This window comes from Pimephales promelas, chromosome 16 (genome assembly GCF_988280905.1).
Source record: "Pimephales promelas chromosome 16, fPimPro1.hap1.1, whole genome shotgun sequence".
In the NCBI taxonomy this organism is placed as follows: Eukaryota; Metazoa; Chordata; class Actinopteri; order Cypriniformes; family Leuciscidae; genus Pimephales; species Pimephales promelas.
In genome coordinates, this window is record NC_142784.1 from 21,886,291 (window position 1) to 21,905,403 (window position 19,113).

General features: G+C 37.0%; 1 protein-coding gene across 1 annotated transcript in view; it reads left to right on the top strand.

Moving 5' to 3' along the window:
- Positions 1–19,113, top strand: part of mettl16 (methyltransferase 16, N6-methyladenosine) — a 30,102-nt gene that overhangs the window by 2,110 nt on the left and 8,879 nt on the right. The window contains exons 3-6 of the mRNA XM_039671056.2: positions 14,613–14,800; positions 16,360–16,500; positions 16,592–16,704; positions 16,835–16,977. Coding sequence (XP_039526990.2) covers positions 14,613–14,800; positions 16,360–16,500; positions 16,592–16,704; positions 16,835–16,977 — 585 coding nt within the window. The remainder of the gene's footprint in view (positions 1–14,612; positions 14,801–16,359; positions 16,501–16,591; positions 16,705–16,834; positions 16,978–19,113) is intronic.

Here is a 19,113-nt window from a genome sequence, read left to right on the forward strand (position 1 = left end):
TTAGCGCTTCAGGTACCAGAAAGCAGTATCTCAAATCTCTTGGGTGTACTCTCCACAGTCTTATCCAAACCTTAGGGCTTGTATAGCTAAAGTTTTTACAGGCTCAGCCTCCATCGTTATTTCAGCTATTGTTTTGGAGCCGTTTGGCAGCAGAGAGAAAGACCGCACTGATTATGCATGTATGAGAGGAAGCAGGAATCTTGGATGCAGCCTTTCGACACTGGGCTGTTTCCTGTCCGTATCTGTGGGAAAGCACTGCAGATGTGCACTACAGAGCTGTTGAGTGGCAGGTGGAAATGATTACAAAAGCATCTTGGTGCGGAAGAACGCCTCAAGTGTTTGAGATTTGGAGGGTATGGAGCTTGTAATTGGGAGACGGTAATATGAAATACCTCAGGCGGTGTATGCCTCAGTGACAGTGACTCTGTTTCAGAGTGTCGCCTTTGATCATTGACTAAACATCATATACTAAACATCATAGAACTGAGAAAGAACATTAAGATTTGATTAGTAGTTGACCAATAGGGCTTTTTAATGACGATGTCGGTATCCAGAGGTCAATTTGGCTTATATTAAACTGATATGTATTATTGATATCAAATGAAACAAAAAACCTGAATTATTATTATTACTTAATGTATATTTATTACTATTTTTGTATTTACTACGAATGTGTAACAATGATTGGCTAGTTTTCCAAGAATGTTTGACATTTTTAATGGCAGTTCTTATATTAGCAATTTAATAGGGTGCTTTAATTTAGATTTTCTTTGGCAAGTTTCTTATGCTCATCAAGGATGCATTTTTTTTTTATCTGAATTACAATAAACAGTAATATGTAATGCGATCTGGGAAAACCCGTCGGATGTCGCGCTGGTACGTTTTGAGTAAAGTCTAAATATAGATTGAATGTCAGTTTTTTATCAAAATTGGGTTATTATTATTCTATAACATCTTGTTTATATCTCTGAATATATTTTGGGAAAAAAATAGCGATTTCTAATGGCCAGCTGAAAAGACTGTTTCTCTTTAAGAACACGCAGGCGGAGCAGAGGGGCAAAAAACAATATCTCCCGTTTAGCTCTCCTTCTCTTAACACTACAAAGACAGTTCACCTATCAAAATAAACCACATAACAGAATAAAGTCCAGTCCTGGGTGAACTACAACAGCCCGCAATTTTTTATTTATTTATTTTTATCCAGCGTTATTGTGTGCTGAGATGCGGAGCACTAGAGAACAGCAGAGTCTGAAGCTGCTCGCTTAAAAGACCTTGCTCGCCTCTCAATCGTCCAATTTCAAAACGGTTTTCACAGGTTGAATTTTGAGTTTTCAAGCTTTCGAATGATACCTAATCTATGATGATTATTAAAATATCTGATATGAAAAAAGGCAAGAAAAAAGGAGCGCGAGTCGTCCCGCTAGCAGGACGTGACCGTTAATTAAACCTGTTTTTCTCAAAATTCCATTTCTGAAAATCATAGCGATCAGCCGACTTCAGATAACCATAACTTTTGTTACAGACAAGCTATAAAAGAAATAAAAACACACTTAAAAAAAAGGGTTTGAACCCTGCTTTAATATGGTCTAAAACCTACAATATATCAAATTTCACCATGTGTTGGGTTTTCCCAGATCGCATCACATATTGTAAAATAATTAATATTAAAGCTGCAAGCATCAATGAAAAGGGCTCTCACACCCGTGCCCGTAATTTGTATTTGCCTCACTTCCTGCTACCAGCTGGTGGCGCTATTGCTATAACTGAATATGAGCGTGGTCATATGTTTAGGAGAGTACTCTTATCAAACACGTGAAGTTTGGGGCAGATCGGACATTGTATGGCTGAGTTGCTGCAGGCTGTCTGTGGTTGCCTAGCAACATCGGACCTGCATGCAATATTTACACAGAAATTATCTGATGATGCATATTTCACCCAGAGGCTGAAATTGGGTTTTGCACATCTACATTTGTCAGGCCGCCGAGGACGCATCCTTCGACGAAAGCTCTAGATATTCACAATTGAACGTCGCAAAGGCCTTAATATGACTGACAAAATATGATGTGGATCTGATTAAATCTCTATAGGGGGAGTTTGTTAAAGTACAAAAAACTGTTCAAAATCAGAGAGGAAGTTCAAAATAGCTCATCTCCTGTTGTCTCCTACGCACCTAAGATACTTTTTTTGTAGGTATTGGGGTATTACATGTATGTACCAATTTTCATAAGCGTATGTGAAACGCAATTTTGCCTCACCCAATTCTGAAACCCACATCACATGTACATTTTCACCACTTCTGAAGCGTGTGCAAAGTTTCATATGTTTTCGTGCATGTTTAAGCCCAAAAATGCAAGTCATTTCAGAGAAGAAGAAGAAGAAGCAGCAACAAACGGAGCAAAAACAATTGGGTCCTCTCACCATCGGTGCTCGGGCCCTAATTATTACAATATCAGCATCATTACTCCAGTTTTCAGTGTCACATGATCCTACAGAAATCATTATAATAGGCTGATTTGGTGCTTAAGAAACAAACATTTCTTGTTATTATTAATGTTGAAAACAGTTAAGCTGATTAATATTTTGTGTGGAAACTGTTGTACATTATTTTCAGGAATCTTTTATTATGAATAGAGTTTTATTTGAACAGCATTTATTTGAAATAGACATTTCTAATGTATTTACTGTAATTTTGGATGAATTTAATACATCCTTGCTTAAACTTGCCAAATTTGAGTCACTCCACACATTTTAAACAGTAGTGTATGACACCACACACTTTTTGATTTAAAAACTTATTTAATGTTTGAATAACCAAATTAAAATTAAAATGTGTAGCATGCAGAGAAATTCTGCAATAAACTAAAATATAATTTATTTTGCATTCTAAGTACTTTGAAAGTATTAATATGAGCTTGAGAAGAAGTCAGTCGGTCAGGATTTCTGCGTTTAATAGAGGTATATGATATTTTTGTTGTGTGTATTTTCTATTATTGTTTTGTTGACTATAATAATATCACATAGAGAACTGTAGTTGGCCAGACTTTCCTCACCCACAGCGCTGATCCTGTCTGGTCACGTCACATTTCCTCAGCTGGAGAAGTCATTATAACGTGACAGAGAGAGAGAGAGAGAGAGAGAGATTTGTGCTTCAGATAAAGCAGAGGAACAAAGGAAAGACCTGTGCTCACAGCCCCAGACTGTATTGACGTCTGTGCACCTGGAGAGGCTCAGCTGCTAGCATTAGTGTGTCCATCTTTCTGCTGTCTTTTCTCTCAGGTGCTCTGTCAGGTCTGGTCGTAGAGGCTGTTTTTGAAGATGCGGCTTGAAAAGAGTCCCGTGTTTCTTTACCCTTTGATTTCTAATGATGGTTTTGAAAATTCTAACAACGCCCCTGGAGCTATTCGCCTCTGCGGTCTAATTAGCAGGGTTTTACAGCCTGTCCACCACAAACTCCCTCCTCCGTTAGCCTTTCTTCGCCTTCTAGTCTTTTGTCCTTTTGCTAGTGCACATGTAGAGCATACAAATAGCATTCATTTTTAAATATGTTGTCAAATTATTTATTATTTTTTTAATCAGGGATGTACAAAATATAGCATTACCATTATGATACCTTTTAATTGTTTTTTAAAAAATGATTTATTATCAGACTATATTGAATATTATATATTGGATATTTAATTGTGCTTTCTTATTTCGCCTGTTTACATTAAGATTATGTTTGCAATCAACTTAAAGTTTTCTGAAAGTATTTTTTATACACTAAATATAATATTTAGCAATTGTCAAAGTGAGTATGCGTATTATACTCTATTATATTTTGTATTATATTAATGTTATAATGTTTAAATTATAATTATACATTTTATATTGATATATTTTAGAATAATAAAATAAAATATTAACTTATTTATTTTACATCAATGCATTTCTAATTTTGTTATTAAGCTTTATGGACCTTAAGTGCACAAACTACTTATATTATACTTATATTAACACTGTCAAGTTAATATTATGTGAAGTATAAGTTAATATCATACATGTTAAGTTACTAAAAGTAAATAGTTGCAGGTAAATATGAGTGAGATGTGAATTAAATTCTGATTGATTTTAGTGAGTTCAATTAGTGACAGTCTCTGTTCAAGTGGTGCATAAACACCTGATCAGCTCAAAGTCCTCATTTGTTCCTCATGACTTATGCATGATTGATCGCTTTGATCAAGCCAACATCGGCCACGTTTATCCAGGTGGATTTAGTTAGCACAGATCTGGGTCAGATACACAACTATAATAAGGACATTTGAAATGACCACACTGGTTTTAACCGAGAAGAGGGGCTTTGTTTAGTTACATATATGAATAGTAAATAAGTAATAATATATAAATAAATAAAAAATGTACTGTTTTACATCTACTTCCTTTTTTATATCTCTTGGCATTGATTGCTGAGGAATTGTATTACATTCAGGAATTCTGGACAAGTGTGTTTTAGGAAGCGTTTTGAGCGTTTCATCCACACGGTACTTTGGTCAGCTGTCTGGAGATGTTTACGGCTCATGTTTATGCATGTTTGGTCTGACAATCTCATTGTCAACAGGAGGAAACGACAATTGTTTAAATGTAAATTAATTCTGCAGCAGGTGTTAGTTTGACACATTTGCATGTTTTTTTTTTTCCTAAAATATAAAACTGTAAATCCTCCTGCCGTCTGCAGCAGGTGTATGTTACAGCACAGTTACCATCAAACAGTGTCCTCCCTGGACCACATGCTCCTCATCTCTGTTTAACACACACACACTTTCTCTTTTTCACTTTCTCTCTCTGATTATGCTCTGACAGCTGTGCTAGCTTAATAACCACTGTGCAGTATACATTGCATATTGGTTACAAATTTTATAGAATGTGATATAAAATGCATTATTTAAATAATTGACATTTGGATAATACAATTAATATCACATGCTATAAAATTAAAATTTAAACAGTGCTATTTTTGAACATGGGCTGTTTAATTGAATCACATTGCATCTTTAATTCAGTTTGTATCAGACACCATGTATATATATATACATATATTAGGAGAGTAACGGTTTACAAAATGTCGGTTCGATACGATACAGTGGTGACACTGTTCGGTACGTTTTCAATACAGCAAAAAGTAAGAAATGCCAGAGAAATTTCCTTGATTTTTAATTTTTAATTTATTTATTAAAACTAACATAATAAGGTATGACCTTATTTTACTTTGAACAATGATGGAGGGACACTTAACCCATCTTTTGGGGTGTCTTCTTAGCAGCACATAAAACAAAAACTGCTCCTTATAAACATAAAGTAGTTATGAAGGGTTTATTTTATTTCAGTTTTATTTTAAGTTTGCAAGGCTCCAGATTAAAATTTGAGGGCAGCAATTTTATTTATAATGTTGAAATAACAATTAAAAAGCAAAATGATATTAAACAATACATATTTGGGAGAGGCAATAAGGAAGATATAAAGAGGAAAAAAATTAATGTATTTTTTTTTTTTTTTTAAATACTGAGACCTTTCCTACATCTTGAAACTTTTAATTTTATTAATGGGGGTAATCTTTGAAGACTGAACAAATAATGTTTTGGTCATCACATTAAAAAATAATTTAAATATAAATTTAAATATTTGAGTTTTGAAGTGGTGGAAAAAGATGTGTGATGCATTTTACTATTCCTGCCAAACTTCCATGGTTACAGTTAGTGTTACTACATTAAATCTATGGTGAATGTTGCTGATTTGTGGACTTATAAAAAACCTTTAACTAGTAACTGTTTGTTCATTCATGGAACAGTGTTTCTCTTGGTTTCCATGTCAGCGCTGTTTGAGTAATAGTAATAGAGTAATAGAGTAATATTACAACCAGTAATAGAGATCTACAGTTCATAATGTAGAAATTCTCACTAGATTTCGCAGCGATGTTATTGCTTCTGTATGAATTCATAACAAATTCAAATGCTTTCTTCACTGGACTCTTACAGTAAAAGAAATGGACACAGCATCCCTATAGACTTGATATTATATATATGACTGAATTAAACCAAAATTTCCACTAAAATGGAAATTACTAAATTCGTAAATTCGCGGGTACTAAATTAAGTTACATTCAAGCTATGTTAAGGCTTGAAGAAATTCATTTCACATGCAAAAAAACTTTTAAAATGAAGGTTTTTGAGGAAAACATTCCAGGATTTTTCTCCATATAGTGGACTTCCAACAGGGACCAACGGGTTAAAGGTCCAAATTGCTGTTTCAATGCAGCTTCAAAGGGCTCTACTGCATATTCTCAGCTGAGGAATTGGGTCTTTGTCTTGCGAAACGATCTGTCATTTAAGATTTGTTGACTGCAGGGAAACTTAAAGCATTAAGTGCTTTGCTTTGCTAATTAAGTGCATTGCTAATTTTGTGTAATTGCATCAGATTGCATTTTAATTCAGTAGCTGATGTTTTTTCTACAAATATAACTTTTGACAGTCTTAAATAATGAGGCACGAGTTACTATCTCTGGCTGATTCAACATGTTGGCGGTACAAGGTCAAGTCAAACGCATTTCGTTCTGTGAGATAGTATTTTATGCCGTTTTTTTTTCTTTGCACATCTTGAATTAAGTGATAGTCAGAAAAGTATAAAATACAGAAAATTTGCATGATGTGCACAGTATTGCAGGAATAGTCATCGTAGAATATTAGATAATATTCTTGTGGTATGCTTAGAGATTTGCTAAAAACTGATCTGGTATTTAACCAAAACTTCACAAGTTAGCATCGCAACTTAGTCTTAAGACGTGGGTTGTGCCAAAATATTAAGTTTATTATCATCAGCTTCTCCTTTTCGTCATTCCAGACTCCAGACATTGCTGGTTAGATAAGCTTCCTTCCATTTCTTTCCTAAGTCTCTTATGCCACATTTTTTTGAGGATAGGGTTAATCTGGAAATAGACACTCACTAAGAGGGATATGGGTACGACAAGGAATCCTTTCCCCATCATTTTTCCTCTGCTGCCACTGGAGGAGAAAGATATAAAAGGAGAGGAAAGATTTGGGGCGCAGATGTCATCCAGAGAGAGATTGGATTAGAAGGCATGAACCAGAGGCTCGTGAACAACCTGGAAAGAACTGGGGAGCATTAAAAATTAAAGGAAATATGAAACCCAAACCAGGAATTCTGTCGTTCACAACCCTCATGTTGTTCCAAACCTATATTGTTGAAATGTTTGGCGTCAGTAAGATGTTTTTGAAACATGTCTCTTGTGCTCACCAAGGCCGCATTAATTTTTTTTATGTGATCAGTATTGACCAATAATTTTCTATTTTAATATATTATAAAGTGTCATTTATTCCTGTGATGGATTTTCAGCATCATTACTCCAGTCTTCAGTGTCACATGGTCCTTCTCAAATCATTCTGATATGCCTATTTGGTGCTCAAGAAAAAATCTTATCAAACATTTGTGCTGCTTAATATCTTTTCTGTATTCTTTAATAAATCGTAAATTCAAAAGAGCCATTTATTTAAAATAAAGCATGCATCTTTGCTAAATACAGCTTTTTAAAAATAAACAAGTTATTAAAATAATACATCTCTATGAAGTGCAATGCAGATTTTCGCTTAGGCGCGAGTTTGATGTCATGTTACGTTTGCTGTTATCGACATCCTCCCTGTCTGATATTTGGCTTGATAGCTGCAGCAAAGATTAACTGATGAACAACAATGTAGTGCACAAATTATATGGACCACTTTTAAGATGAATTCAATTTTTATGTTAAAAAAAAAGAGAAAAGAGGTTTATAATTGCGTGAGGGTGAGTAAAACATGACAGAATATTAATTTTGGGAGAAACTATCCCTTTAATTTAATTCTGCAGTGAAAAGAAGTCTGTGTGTGATCTTTCAGTAGCTTCTATCTGCAGTAAAAGTAGCATTAATCTCTGCACCCTGGCAGACAGTGAATTGCATTATTGATGCAGCGGAGGGCTGTCCTTGGTGAGGGCCCTCTGCTGAAATGTTGGGCGTAATTGTGGGGTTCAGCCTCAGCTCGCTTACAAATGAGATGCGGGGACATGGAGGGGGGCGTCTCGCATGGCTCATCCTCTCTGCTCCCTGCGACAGGGCTAATCCTAAATTTGAACTCACGCTCTCCTTGTTGGGGTGTCAGTTTCTGACACATGCCAGCATTAGCCATCAGCTTGTGTTGGGAATAGAGCAGCCAAAAATGTAAATTCTGTCATCATTTACTCATCCTCATGTAATTACAGACCTGTATAACTTTCTTCTGTGGAACGCAAAAGGAGAAATTTAGCAGAATGTCCAAACTGCTCTTTTCTATACAGTGAAAGTTAATGGTGACCACGGTTGTTAAGTAAGATTTCTATTCATCATTATACAACAATATTGCATGTCTTCAAGATTTTGAATACAGTTCATAAATTGCATGGACCACTTTTATGATGCTCTTAAGGGCTTTTTGGAGTTTGACAGCCCATGGTCACCATTCACTTTCATTTGGAAAAATGCAGCTTAGACATTCTTCAAATTATCTTTTGTTTTCCACAGAAGAAAGAGTCATACAGGTTTGACATGAAGGTCTGAATAAATAATGATTTATTTTAAATTATGTGACTGCAGTTTGGCTTTTAGTTAGGGATGCACGATATATCGGCCACCATATCGGTATCGGCCGATATTTGTTCATTTTTATGTTATCGTTATTATCGGCCCGATAATACATTTTTGCTGATATATTAAAGCTGATAAATAATGAATTATTTCCTTCAACACTTGACACCTGAGACACTTAAGATGCGCACTGTTCAACATGATTGATCTTAATTGCTTGAAATATGATTGGAATCAAAAAGGAAAATATAGTTAAGTGCAAAATGTGCTGTCATATCGGCTACATGAAATTATAATGAGAACATTATAATTGTGTTAGGGAACGGATTTTAATTGTGAGACTTTTGTTTTTGCAATCAGGCTTCCAAAAATTATTTTAAAAAAATTGGATTTCGATTTATTGACCGATATATCGGTTATCATCTTTCAAATATAAAAAAATATTGTTATCAGTATCAGCCAAAATGTTCATATCGGTGCATCCCTACTTTTAGTTTCTACTTTCAAAATTTCAGAAACCGTTCTCTTGTAATCTCAAATCTTAGAGGTGAACGTCCCCAGGATATTCATCATGCTTGTGTTTACTGCCGTGTTAAGTTGAAACGAGATCCTGGTCGACTGGAGATTTGAGGTGCTGACAAAACCAAAGAAAACCTGACAGTTGGTTGAACGCCAATCCTCATAAGACCACTCAGCTCTTCATTATCTTATTAAAACAGCACAGCTATATTCTTTGTTCTTACAGAATGCAACAAAAAGCCGTGGATTGTTTTCAGCATCTATGCTTTGTTTGCTAATGGTCGGCTTTGGAAGCATTTGAGTTCAGGGTATTGAAACGTGGTTTAATGGAGCTGTAGAGGTGACCTTGTGTTGCTGATGATGGTGCTGACGGGTCGACCCATGCTGCGCTGTTAGGTTAGTATGATTAGTTAGCAGATTTCACATAAATTGCAACCCCAACATAGTAGTAAGTGTTTGTGTAATTTTTGGTTAGCCGCCTTAAGCGTGACTGCAATATTTGTTATTATTAAATTTTTTTGTGATATTCAGACACATCATATTCTTGATAAACCATCCTTTACAGTATGTTTTTTATCGTTTATTCCAGTCTGTGTCCTTGAGTCAGAGGGTTGCAGTGTCTGAGTTTCTCATCCTTTAGCCGATATGCCCATATACACACCCAACTCACGTCAGCATCGCTGTCCTCTCACACACTAACACACATCCATACTGCCTGTGCTCTACTAACACACACTCCTCTGCGGGGCGGGTGAGCTCCTCACATGCGCTATAGCAGTTACTGTGGAGACGGCTGGGCTGCGGCACTTGGTGTTCGTCCAGTGCGCCGAGCGATTCACATGGAGGCTAAAAATAGAGGGCGGGTTAACGGCGCTCACTGCCTCGTCCTCTGCACACTGATTATGATCTGACGGATGCAAGGTCAGCCACAGTTACACCGGATCATTTACACACTGTGCGATTTTACCATATCTGCCTGGCCCTCTTTGTAAAGTCCACACCTGATTCTTTACAGAGCCTTTGTTTAATTTACTGTCGACATTTGTGCTTCATGAAGGTAGTTAATCCTGTTAAGTGGTAGCCATGGAAACCTTCTACGACATCCATATTCATATTTAATTCCCAAGGTCAAATTTTCAAGATTAATAGGCTGGATTGAAAAAACTGGATTAATTAGGGCTAATGTGTTAATAAATTATAAAGATATTGGATTTTTCACATGACAAATGTTTCTTCTCTTGTGTTGTGGTCTCATTTTGTTTGAATAAATGATTCTTGCAATGTAAAAGACTGTGGTCCTCTGATGTTCCTTAAAGGGATACTCCACTTTTTTTTGGAAATAGCCAAGTTAAACAGTTGAGTTTTACCGTTTTCGAATCCATTCAGCCGATTTTCTGATATGGAAGAATATCAGTAACCAGACGGTTTCTGGTCTCATTGATTTCAAGTCAATTTAAGTCATTAACTCATTTTTTCTAATGTATATTTTTTTCTATATATATAATGTATATATAATTCTCATAATCTGGTAGTTTTAGAATTTGGACACCATTATATTTGTGTATGCATTCTAGTCATATCCTTTAATAGGATCAATAATGGTTGTTGATTTTATTTCCACTGTCAGTGGTTTTAGGTTGTCCCACATATCTTATAAGCTTTAAACCTGATTGTCATATCAATTATCTTCTTTTTTTTATCAATTATATTTAACCAACAATAAAACGAAATTGCTCTGTCTTCCCAAACTAAAGCCAGAGTCTAACCATTTCATAAAACTTGACTGCTTTCTTCCTCTGGCCTACCAGCAATCAGCTATATTTCCCAATGAGTAGCCAAAAAGATTTGCATCTTTTTTTTTCTTGTGCATTGACATTTCCATCTTTAAAGGAACACTCCGACTTTTTGGGACTTTAGCCTATTCACCTTATCCCCCAGAGTTAGATAAGTCCATACATACCTTTTTCATCTCCGTGCGTGCTATAGGTCTGTTTGACGCACCCACCGCTAGCCTAGCTTAGCACAAAGACTCGATGTGACTGGTTGCAGCTTTCATACTGATCCAAATGAGTGGCAAAATAACGCAAACGTTTTCCTATTTACATGTTGTGATTTGTATAGTCACATAATGTACAAATAACAAAGTCAAATGAGACACAGACATCTTTTAACCGTATAAAACCTGGGAACTATTCTCTGAAGGCGAAGCACTGCTACTTTGACGGCGTAATAACCGCATCACCGGAGACACGCTGTGGTGAGGAGCGGAGAGTTCGCTCGGTGTTTGGGTAATAGAGTCAGCAATTTATAAATAGTAAAAGCGTAGTTTAGAGTCATGGGTTTTCGCTCTATTGTAAATAGCTGCGACTGTAAACAGGGGAGGTAATACATGTTTCACAGAATTCCAACTAAAAACGCTGACTGGATGAAGAAATGGCTAACTTACTCTGGATATTTATCCAAACACACCTAAGATTATCAAGGGACATTATGTTTGCTCGGTACATTTCAATGAGGACGACTATTTTGAAAAAATGGAATTTGCCACACGGACCATAATGTGCTGAAGGATACGGCCATCCCATCGATAGCACAGACAGGACAAGTGGATCACCTGCGGCTGAGGTAAGTGTTCCGTTATGTTTTTAGATGACCTACTGTAACAGTGCCTTTAGCCAGATCTAATGTAACGTTAGTGACACTATTATATGATTAGGGTATGAATATGTTTTTATCTTAATGCGGTGCGGACGCGCTTGGGAAAAAAAAACGAGTGCGTTTACCGCGTTGAACTTGCACCCTGCGCGCGGCGCGCCTAGTAGCCTAAATTTGAAATAACCATGGAAATAACGAACTTGAGCGTGCAAAAGGGTACGATAGGCTGTGAGTTCATTGTGCAAAAACAATTTGTGCTATTACTTTCCCCTTATTCTATCCTATAGTAATGCAATACTGTATATTATATAGGCAAATGTATTTACTGTTGAATACATTTGGTTCAGCTAATAAATTGCATTTAAAATATATTGATTCCTGTAATAATAATTATTTATTCATGTGATATTTATAAATCTGGGTGCGTTTTTGGTTGGAAATCAATGAAACATGGTACTGTATTACCTGGTCTCCCGTGTTTATTGTCACAGCTCATACAATAAAGCAAACACCCATGATAAACTTTGCTTTTCTATCTAACGTTAGTAATTGCTGACTCTTTATTCCAACGCTGAGCGAAGCGAACTCTCTGCTCCTCGTCACGGTGCGTCTCAGGTGATTGTTATCACTCTGCCCAAGTAGCAGTGCTTCCCCTTCAGAAAATATAGTATTTATACGGTCAAAAGATGTCTGTGTCTCATATGGCCTTGATATTTGCACACTCTGTGACTATACAAACCACAACATGTAAATAGGAAAACGTTTGCGTTATTTTGTCACTCATTTGGATTAGTATGAAAGCTGCAACCATTCACATCCAGTCTTTGTGCTAAGCTAGGCTAGCGGTGGGTGCGTCAAACAGACTTATAGCACGCACGGAGATGAAAAAGGTATGTATGGACTTATCTAACTCTGGGGGGTAAGGTGAATAGGCTAAAGTTCCAAAAAGTCGGAGTGTTCCTTTAACATATTTACATCAAATGTAATATCACAATCATCAGGCTGTTTTGGGCTAAAGTACTTTTTCTAATTTTATAATGCTTTCACATCTCTTTAAGCCCAGGACAGCAATTACTTAAAGAATTCTCTCCTTAATGTCACATAGCCCTTTTGTGATGAGAGCTCTAAAGCTTAGGGTGGGGTGCAGGTGTTTTTAAAGGCTCTGCAAAATAGCATTTCACACTCCATGGCTTTGTTCCACAGCATCATAGCCACGCAGGACTAACATGCACATCTTGCTTCCCTTCAGATGTGTCAGACATGGACTGCTGCATGGAGCGTTTAATTACATCTATAGAGGTGTGAGTGTATGAAAGCACCCTAATTACACCTCTCACACTCCTCGCTTTTATAACCGCAGAAACGTGACATTACCACCTCTGAATGCTTTAAGATGTACATTAAGAATTTAGAGTGAATAGGACTAATCTTGGTGATGATTACATCATATTTGCAGAATGAAATCCAATAGTTTTTTGTTTTGTTGATGATTCCAAAATAGTGCATTTTGCTCTACACATCAATTTACCTCAAAATATTAAGTGCATTTTGTAGCAGTTTTGATTCGACAACCATTTGTAAGATGAAGGCAAGGGCTGTCACAAAACATAAAATGCTCTGCACATAAAATACTCTGCATTTATTTGTATTTTATTTTTGCAGATTTGCACATTATATATATATATATATATATGTTAGGGCTCTCAAATGATTAATCGCGATTAATCGCATCCAAAATAAAAGTTTGTGTTAACAACATAATATATGGGGGTGCACTGTGTATAATTATTTTGTATATATATAAATACACACACATGTATATTTAAGAAAAAAATATTATTTATATATAAAATATTTATATTTATATAAAATATAAATTATATAGAAATCTATATAAATTATATACATGAAAATATTTCTTATAAAATATATACAAGCATTTGTGTGTATTTATATATATATATATATATATATATATATATATTAAATAATTATACACAGAGCACCCACATATATTATGTTAACACAAATTTTTATTTCATGTGGTGACAGCATTTTTGAAAAATTTCACAAAACGTTCATGGCCTCCAGAATATTTTGTTGAATCTGAACATACAGTATATTAAAAGAACAGAGCCTCTGCTTTTAAAAAAAAAAATATATATATATATATATATAGAGAGAGAGAGAGAGAGAGAGAGATTTTTTTTCTAGCTTCATGTATTATTTTTATCAACACTTGAATGTGGGTAAGTTTCATAAAAAAAAAAAAACATTTTAAACAAAAAAGCTGATAAAATTGCATTTTTTTCAAAGACTATGTCCAGATTGGATTGAGAATGATATAGATTGAGTAGATTGTGTCCATCAACACCCTCAAAGCTCAGTCCTATACCTTTTCCTGGGTCAACATTTCAGTAACGTTAGGCAGATTTGATTTACATGCTGTTAGCTTACATATGCATAAGCAATGCTTCTATCACTTGTTTCTGCTGCTGCTTCACTTTTATTTTTGGATTCAGAGATTGTTCTCTTTCAGAAGCTGCGTAATAGCACCCCCAACCGCATGACGGTGAAAACATTGCGCGCAACAAAATTGCTTCAATGACTGGGAAAGAGTTAATACATTTTTTCAAACCAACTGCATCTGGTGCTTCATTGTGTTTCTCTGCATGGTTTCATTCAGCACTAATGAATTGAGAAGAGGCTGTGGTGTGTTTTTAAGAATGGCTATTAGCTGACCCCTCCCTGTACTTTTTTGTCTATTACCCCCCACTAAACCTCATCCCTCCCACAGGCTCAACTTTAAAGACCCGGAGGCTGTTCGGGCTCTCACATGTACCCTGCTGAAAGAAGATTTTGGCCTAACCATCGAGATCCCTCTGGAACGGCTCATCCCCACTGTGCCGCTCCGCCTTAACTACATCCACTGGGTGGAGGACCTGATTGGGGGACAGGGGAACCCACGGAGGGGCATCGACATTGGTATGCCAGCTCAGACTCACTGGTGTTATCCTGTTAAAGCTCTTTGCGGTCCCGCAGGCTGGTGGAACGGGGTTTGGCAGGTGCTGCTTATTGGTTTACACACACACAGGCTGGAGAAGAGTAAGACAGTGCTGGCAGTCGCATGCCACCAGATCCTCTGGATTAAAATATTCCACTTTATTACCATCATCACATCCATCCTCTCTGTCCTGTCTCTCTAAATACTTTAGCAACTGTCCATGTTTACTGTTTTCAGTATAGATGGGACACAATTGTTGAGAGATGAAATATAATATATATTAAAACTTAAATATTTCTAGAAATAATTAATATATATATACATATTTGTGTATGTGTGTGTGTAATAAAATAAAAACAATAATATAATAATTGTACAAATATATACAAATATCTTATGTATTAAAATCGTCTGTCAATATTCATAATTCATTAGCATATATACATTTTTTAGTTTGGACAGTATTTGCGGCAGAGCTGTGATTATTAGCATGCAACCTTTTAGTTTACTGTTTTCAGTTATTTATGAAAAAAAGTCTCTGAAAAGTTGTCTTTATTTTCTCTCCTTAAAAGCATTGGTGTTGCATCCATACACATTCAGATGGATGTCTTTGGCCGTTGTGTCAGGCCGTTGTGTGAGTGACATAGTTGTGGCTCTGCTGATTGGGTTAGATTGCAGATGGAAGACCTTTGTCAACTGTGGGATGAGATTAGTGGTGTTAGTGTCACACACATGATAAATAACCCGAAATCTATTTTATTCCGACCTTATGGGTCTCATCTTTGTTCAGTTCTGCTAAATTTCAGTCCATTTAAAGCCCTGCTGACTGGATAATGGATGGATATAGCTGTCCTGCCTTAGTCTAACTGCATTATATTCATAAGTCACTCTGTCAGGCAGTTGCTTGCACTTCATATTATCATACTAATGCTTGAGAGTCCTAATGTTTAGTAGTAAAATTATGTTTGTGTAACAATTTCATTTGGAATTGCTATTGTACTTTTCGTTTAATTCCAGATGTTTTGCAGCGAAAATTACAAAAATATGGCATGCAACAAAGCACATTTCTAGTAGAGCTCACTCATTATAATGAATTATGTTCATGTAAATGGTTCAGGTGTTTATTCAGGTTTTGTTGTACTGAATTTTTTATTTAATAATATTTTTTTCTATTTTTTATTTATTATATTGGCTTTTTTAATCATTTTATTTCTTTTTTTATTACTTTTTTTTTTATCAACATCTGGAAATGCAGTTCTTAATCCTTAATCCTTAAGGTATTAATATTACATCTGATTTCTCCTTTCCTAGATGACAAATTTAATCAGCTAATATGTTGCACAGTGAATAATTCCTGTTAATGACTCCTCCCTCATTCTGTGCTCAGTTTTGATGCAATAAAAGTATTCACATTTTTTTAATCGCACTTTCGATTTGAAGTGTCGTCACCAAATGAAAAATATGTTTACGTAAAGATTCAGGCAGATCATATTTCATTTGTATTGAAGCCTGTGATATGATGGGTTTTGGCTGTGTGCAGGTACTGGTGCTTCCTGTATTTACCCCCTGTTGGGAGCCACAATGAATGGCTGGTTCTTCCTCGCCACAGAAGTGGATGACATCTGCTTTAATTATGCGAAGAAGAACGTTGAGCAAAACCACATGGCAGAGCTCATTAAAGGTAGGTATGGTTTGTGTGTGATGTAGTGAGAGAGCTTGACAGTTTTATATGTAATTTAACCCACTGAACCGCATAAATGTGTGTGTTGCAGTGGTAAAGGTGCCCCAAAAGACTCTGCTGATGGATGCGCTAAAGGAAGAATCCATTGTCTACGATTTCTGCATGTGCAATCCTCCTTTCTTTGCCAATCAGTTAGAAGCAAAGGTACATTCAGCTCCAGTGTTTCAGCAGACATTACCCCCTTGCAGCAGTATCTATCTCTTTGTGCACAAGACAATAGCTGTTATCCATTCAGTCCTCCGTTTCTTCCCCTCTTTTCTGTCATCTCCGTCAGGGAGTGAATTCGAGAAACTCCCGCAGACCTCCGCCCAGCTCCATCAACACAGGGGGTGTCACTGAGATCATGGCAGAGGGTGGAGAGCTGGAGTTTGTGAAAAGGATCATCCATGACAGTCTGCAACTAAAGAAGAGACTTAGGTCACACACACACACACAATCACAATAAGGACCACCCAAAATAAAAAGTATAGTTAAAACGGCTATATATAAACTCAATGGGGGAATTTATTATTTGATCTCCTGCTGATTTTTATGGTAGGTTTATTTTAATGGATAGAGACAGAATATCAACCACAAAATCTGAAGAAAAGAAAAGCACGTTGTATAAAGGTTATAAATAAATTTGCATTTCAGTAAGGGAAATAAGTATTTGATACCCAAGCAAAACCGCCTTTATTGGCAAGCACAGAGGTGAGACGTTTCTTGTAGTTGGTCATCAGGTTTGCACACATCTCAGGAGGGAATCCTTCAGGTTTCTTGGCTGTCGCTTGGCAACTCAAAGTTTCAGCTCCCTCCACAGATTTTCAATAGGATTACGGTCTGGAGACTGGCTAGGCCACTTCAAGACTTTAATGTGCTGCTTTTTCTTCTTCTTTGTTGCCTTGGCGGCATGTTTTGGGTCATTGTCATGCTGGAAGACCCATCTTCAGTGTTCTGGCTGAAGGAAGGAGGTTCTCATCCAAGATTTGACGGTACATGGCCCCAAGTTTTCCTGTACGCTTACCAGAAAAACAGTTGCAGAGCATAATGTTTTCACCCCCATGTTTGATTTTAGGGATGGTGCTCTCGGGGTCATAGTCAGCATTTCTCTCCCTCCAAACACGGCGAGTTGAGTTGATGCGGCAGTGGCTCAGTGGTTCTTGTAGATTGTATACAAACTAAAAAGGTTGGTGGTTCAATCCTTGGTTCCACCTGACCAAGTGTCGAGGTGTCCATGAGCAAGACACCTAACCCCAGCTGCTTAGGACGACCTGGATGGCGCCTTGTATGGCTGACACCGCCGTCGGTCTATGAATGAGTGTATGATTGGGTGAATGTGAGGCAAAAATGTAAAGCGCTTTGGTGGCCATTAGGTCTATGAAAGCGTTTTATAAATGCAGACCATTTACCATGCCTAATGCCTGGTTCAGATTACACGATTTTTTTTGCCTGTTACGATAGTCACTGTGTCAGATTCGAGATTCGGACGACATCGACGACCGTTAAAAAAATTAAACATGCTAGTCTTTTTGTCGTGATGTTGTGAAGCATCGCAGACGCGACGTAGGTTGTCACCCACTATGACACACTATACGAGATGATACAATCGAATCTTGCGTCCCGACGCCCGTTGTCGTTTACGAATCCCCACGACACCCTACGTCAAACGGATCGTGCCAAAATCGGGCTAAAATCGTGTAATCTGAACCAGGCATAAGAGCTCAATTTTGGTCTCGTCTGACCACAGCACTTCCTCCCAAGCCGTCTCTGAATCATTATATGTTCATTGGCAAACTTCAGATGGGCCTGTACATGTTCCTTCTTGAGCAGGGGGACCTTGTGGGTGTTGCAGGATTTCAATCCATTGCGGCGTACCAATGATTTGCTTGGTGACTGTGGTCCCACCTGCCTTGAGGCTCCTCTTGTGTAGTTCTGGGCTGATCCCTCGCCTTTCTCATGATCATCCGTACCCCATGAGGCAAGATCTTGCATGGAGCTACAGACCGAGGGCGATTGATTTTTCATTTTGTATTTCTTCCATTTTTGAATAACACCACACCAACAAAAGTCTCCTCCTCATCAAGCTTCTTGCTGATGGTCTTGTAGCCCATTCCAGCCTTGTGCAGGTCTACAATCTAGGTCCATGATGTTTGACAGCTTTTGGTGTTGCCCATGGTAGTGGACAGGTTAGAATGGAAGATACAGATTCTGTGGACAGGTGTCCACTGAGAATATGACATTAGGAGTACTTTCTTAATGTGACAGCAAGCAAGCAAATTATTTTATATAGTACAATTCATACATCGAACCAATTCAATGTGCTAAACAAAGAAAAAGAAAAAATTTTATTTAAAAATATCATCCTATGTTGATCCATTGTTTATCATCGAAAATGGTCTTCGATTACTTCTCATAATGGCCAAAGATCAACTGATATATCAGTTTGGCACCAATGACAACACATGAGGGGCTGTGAGGAGCGTAATGAGAAGGGAATAAACAGCCACGTGTGTCCGGGTCTGCAGACGAGGTGTAAGAGAGAGCCAAAGAGGGGAAGGGGTGATGAAAGGGGTA